Source organism: Sceloporus occidentalis, unplaced genomic scaffold (assembly GCF_023333645.1).
Source record: "Sceloporus occidentalis isolate IW3139 unplaced genomic scaffold, rSceOcc1.0.p SCAF_22, whole genome shotgun sequence".
Taxonomy (NCBI): domain Eukaryota; kingdom Metazoa; phylum Chordata; class Lepidosauria; order Squamata; family Phrynosomatidae; genus Sceloporus; species Sceloporus occidentalis.
The window spans coordinates 365,107-370,284 of NW_028317002.1; the positions used below are offsets into that span (position 1 = coordinate 365,107).

General features: G+C 38.0%; 1 protein-coding gene across 1 annotated transcript; it reads left to right on the forward strand.

Annotated features, from left to right (window-relative positions):
• The first annotated feature begins 285 nt into the window (after positions 1 to 285).
• LOC149300870 (ribonuclease P protein subunit p21-like) lies at positions 286 to 4,629 on the forward strand. Its single transcript, XM_089484455.1, has 5 exons — positions 286 to 342; positions 1,312 to 1,412; positions 1,658 to 1,740; positions 2,686 to 2,817; positions 4,556 to 4,629. Exons 1-5 carry the CDS (start codon positions 286 to 288, stop codon positions 4,627 to 4,629), a joined length of 447 nt encoding a protein of 148 aa, XP_089340581.1.
• Positions 4,630 to 5,178: the final 549 nt, after the last annotated feature.

Consider the following 5,178-nt stretch of genomic DNA (forward strand, 5'->3'; position numbering starts at 1 on the left):
CCCTATATGTATCTGCGCCCCATAATTTTCTGGTCGGTTTGACTTTTACATTGTACATGTCCAGCCTAACTCTTCCTGCAGCAGGAGCTCACTGGGGTTATTGTAAATTGTGACATATTAAATAAACTTTTCAAATACTAATTCAAAAAAAGTCTTCTAACTGTAATACTGAAATTTTGTAGATAACTGTTCTTGTGATTTCATAAACATTTTGTATAAGTGCACACAATGAGAAATATAGCTTGTTTCTTGCTTATTTCCAGATTGATACCGATTAAAAAAAAAATGTCAACTCAAATTAAAGATAAAGAAGCATTTGAAAGACTCAACTTTCTATACCAGGTAAAAACAAGCAAGCGTTCCTTATTACTTAGACCGATGTCTATTTGGGGTGCCATACGTTTTTATCTTCTTGCGAAAACAAGTGTCTTTTTCTTATGTGTCGTAACTTTGTCATGTATGACAGATGATTCATAGATGAAGATGCATGTAGTCTTCAAACCTCAGCTAAATGCACATACTGATAATACTCTGTATGTCTGGCAATTTTAGTTAAGGCCACTGGGCATCCTAATCCTATAGATAGTAAAATCAGATTGACATGTAATTCTACATTTTATTTTTGGGTGCCTCAAGTTGCGGATGTAAGACCTACTGCCAAATTGTTACATGTTGCACAGTAACGGCACCACAAACATCTTCATCTTCTCTTCCTTTCATAATTTTCAGTATGCAGTCTTTCAGAAATGTTTAACTTGTATTTTGGAAAACATGCCATTTTTCCAACATGTATCAATAATGGTTTTATTTATTTGTTTTAAGTCTCTAACTGGACACTTTGCGTAGAAACCTTTTAGGATTTCAGGCAAATTAAGGTATCGATTCACAGACTTAATTTTGAAGCGCCAAGCCCAGTGAACGTCTCCTGCTTATTGGGTGACCGTTTTTAACGGATACTTAAATTTGTCGTAGGTCAGCCCCCCCTCCCCTTCTTGCAGCATAATCTCCCTGGGATTGGTTCTTCATAATGTAAGCCATGGAGTTGCGTTGAACCTGCATATTTTTGTATAAGTCGTAAAGGAATCCTAGTTAACAAGCTTTTCTGCTATGAAAATGTACAGAAAGTGTTGAACTTTAGCAGTTAGGGAAGCATTTCAGCCATCATTGCAGTTTTGTTAGAATATCATATTGACATCATTATCCAATCGGTATAGGAGTTCAACAAAGCTAAAACCTGGGGTAGCTGATGGGTGCTGGGTGTCTAAGGCATTCTGAAGTGTTTGTGATTGTATTTGTCTTTCCTTTCCCAAGGCTGCACACTGTGTCCTGGCACAAAACCCTGAGAATGTGGAGCTGGCTCGATTTTATTGCCAAACACAAAGAGTGATCAGCAAGAGACTGGTGTTGAGGCAGTGAGTTCTTCTTTCAACGGATAAGCGTGTGATGTACTTTACTACATGATTTTCCGTTGACATTCAGCAAAAAACATTTTATCATAAATATTATACCTCGATCGCTCAATTACTGTTTTAGGAAAACACAATCAAAATCTTAAGAGCTTGATATTAAATATGTCAATACATTTCCTTTTTGTTCAGTGAATTTTTTATTTTTTTTTAATCTCATGTTTGAACTTCATTGTTATGTTTTTTTTAAGGGACCCATCGGTGAAAAGAACAATTTGTAAAAGATGCAGCTCCCTTCTAATTCCTGGTGTCACATCTACGGTGAGGCAAAAAAGTAAGTCTACCTAATAAAAATATGAAAAAATATAGGTTTGATTACGGGAAAAATCATAACATACTATATGAAATGGTGACATGTATCTTTCAAAAACATTATACTTTTTCCATATTAGTAAAACTTTAGGACTGTTTCACAGAGCAAGGCGTATGGATGACATCTTTCTTACATAGAAAACTAGAACATGTCGGGAGATGAGAACCACTTGGCCCGTTTAGTCTGCCCAGTGTCTGAATACTTTCCTTGGTCTTTGGCCTTATCTTATATTTAGAATAGTCTTATGCCTATCCCATACATGTTTAAACTCCTTCACTGTAGTAACCTTCAGCACTATTCCATGCATCCACTATCCTCAGTAAAGTATTATTTCCTGTCATCACTTTGAAACATTTGACCCTCCAATTTAACACTGTCAACGGCATGAGCACTTCCCTCGTTCTACTGCTAATACTTCTCGCTATACAACCAAGCATTCTGCTAGCATTACCTGCTGCTCTACTGCATTGTCTTACCTACCTTTAAGTCCTCAGAAATAATTACCCCTAAATCCCTTTCCTCACATGTTGAGGTTAGGACAGTATCAAATTTTCTATACTCTGCCCTTGGATTTTTAGGCCCTAGATGCATTACTTTGCATTTATCCACATTAAATGCCAGTTGCCACGGCTCTGACCATTTTTCCAGTTCACCTAAATCATTTTCCATTTGGCTTCTTCCTCCAGGAACATCAACCCTGTTGCAAATTTTTGTAACCTTTCCATCAAGACCTTCTGCAGTATCACTATTAAAAATATAAAAAAGAATGGGTCCAAGTACAGGTCCCTGAGGTATCCCACTGGTAACAAGACCTTTTCTGAATATACACCATTGACTACAACACTCTGTTAATTTAAATAAACATGACCTCTTCAGTTTAAAACCCAGTGAATGCATGTATTTCAGAATGTCGTGGACAGAGGAAGACCATTATCAGGTGTCTGAGTTGTGGTCTCACTAAACGATTTCTCAGTAACCCAGATTACAAGCTGTGGTGTGAACAGCCTGAAGCTCTCTTAGAAAATCAGCCCAAACCAGGTAAGCTTCCCTTTTTTTATCAAGAAATATCACACATGTATCCGCTTCATCCCCAAACGCAGATATTATCATCTGTTTTTTGGTGTTTTCCTTTTTTTGTCCTTGCCTAGCTAATGTGTGTGCTTACTGCTGAACATTAGTCTTCATATATTTCTAATATCTATTGTTCAAATTGAAAACTTTTTTCTCGACATTCTACTGAGACCGCCCTTACTAATGACCACTGCTAAAGTCAGGGTCCACTACTCTGTGCTAATCCTATTGGACCTTTCTGCTGCTTTTGACACAGTAGATCAACCTCTTCTCCTTGAAACTCTTCAGAACTCTGGGCTCTGACACTGCTCTCTCCTGGTTCACATCCTACCTTTCTGATCATGCCTTCAAATTAACAGTCAGTCAGGGTACCCCAAGGCTCATTTCTAGGATCCCCTCTATTCTCACTTTACACTACTTGGCAGACCAATCTCAACCTTTCGCTTTCTGTACCACTTGGGTGCTGATGACACTAAGATCTACCTATCCTCTGCTGATCTCTCTCCCTACCTCTTAGATCGTGTCTCTAACTGGATGTCTGCGTCTTTCTCTTTCCTTCAAAACCAAACTTACGTTCCCTCCCTCCAATGCTAACATTTCTTCAACAGTTTCCCTCACACTCTCTGCCTTGAATACGACCTCTGATTCACCTCCTACATCTATTGTATCAAAAAACTGCTGTCTCCATCTTAAAAACTATGTCCACATTTATCCCTTCCTAACAAAAGATGCCACCAAAGGGCTTGCCATGCCCTCAATATCTCCCACCTCAATTATTGGAACCCTGATTTACTGGTCTCCCTCACACCGTTGTCACCCCTCTACAATCCACAATGAATGCTGCTGCCAGACTTATCTTCCTCTCCCATCGCTTTACTAACGTCTCTCCCCTCCATCGGTCTCTTCACTGGCTGCCTGTGCGCTTCAGGACTTTCAAGGCCCTTCACAGCGGTTCCCCCCCACCTACTTCTCCTCACTCATCTCTAAATACACTCCTAAACGGTCTCTCCGCTCATCCAATTATCTCCTATCCTCTCCTCTGATTTTTAGCTCTTATGCACGCTTACAAGATTTCCCAAGGACTGCCCCTATCTGCTGGAATACCCTCCCCCAACCTATCCATCTCTCTCTGTGCCTTTTATTCCTTCAAAAAAATCCCTCAAGACCCACTTTAAGGGCGCCTACTAACTTATGTGTTAATGCCCTCCCAGGAAAGGTCACCTTTCCTAGTCTCTTTCCTGCTATACATATACTGGTGTGACTGGTCCATCCCTAACAACGGCACTTTTACCTCTTGTATAATTGTAAGCTCGTTTGAACAGCGCCCTCCTCACCTCTTGTTTCTGTTGGTATGTTATATACTACTTGTTATGTTTACCTATTGTACAGCGATGAGGAATATGATGACACTTAATAAAGCAGTAAATAATAATAATCTTGAAAATGTGATCACTCTTATAAGTGATCAGATAGTAATAATTCTGTATTAAAGAACTGCACTTTTTGACTTCCAGGTCAGTGCTGCAGAAAACATTGGTTTTTAGGGACACTTTCTTACCTGATGTACCTGATACTTCATTGGTCGAGAAGTAAATGCAGGAGCTGCATAAAGCAAACTTAATGCTGTTAAAGTATTAATGTTGAAGTATTTGCCTGGATTTTTTCCACTTTACATTAAAAAAAAAAATTTTTCTTTTTTAATTAGGTGTGAATAGTGGATCTCAAAAAGACCCAAACAAGACAGAATCTTCACTGAAGCCTGATGAAAAGAAAACTTAAGATGCACTTTCTACTTAAATATGTTTTCATATGGAACAGTTATTTTGATTTGTAAGTTTAACATTTTGAAAATACACACAGTATTTTTTTTTTTTTTTTTTTTTTTTTTAAAACCCCAAACTCCATTAAAAACTGTAATTGATTCCTCGTACCAAATAAAGTATCTGTTTTTGTGCATTTCTTTACTACAGATTTACAACACATCACCGATTAATTGCTTGGCACATATGGATTCTTTAGTCACCTCGCTTGGGCTTTGACTTTCATAATGTGTAATAAAGTTGAATTATTTTTTTTTTTACCTCTTCATTCCCAGTAGTTTTGCGAACCCAAAGGCCAGATTTTTGTCTGTCATGTTTACTCTGTTAAGCATCTCCCTTTTACATATTTGATGAATCCACCAAAATTATACATCATTTTTTCAGGAGCATAATGACCTTTTAAAATCATAGAAATACAGGCAACATAATGTCAAAGAAAAAGAATTCCATTTTTTTCCTGCGTATAGTGGCAGTACGTATGGGTTGTTTTTTCCCCTCAGCACAAGCT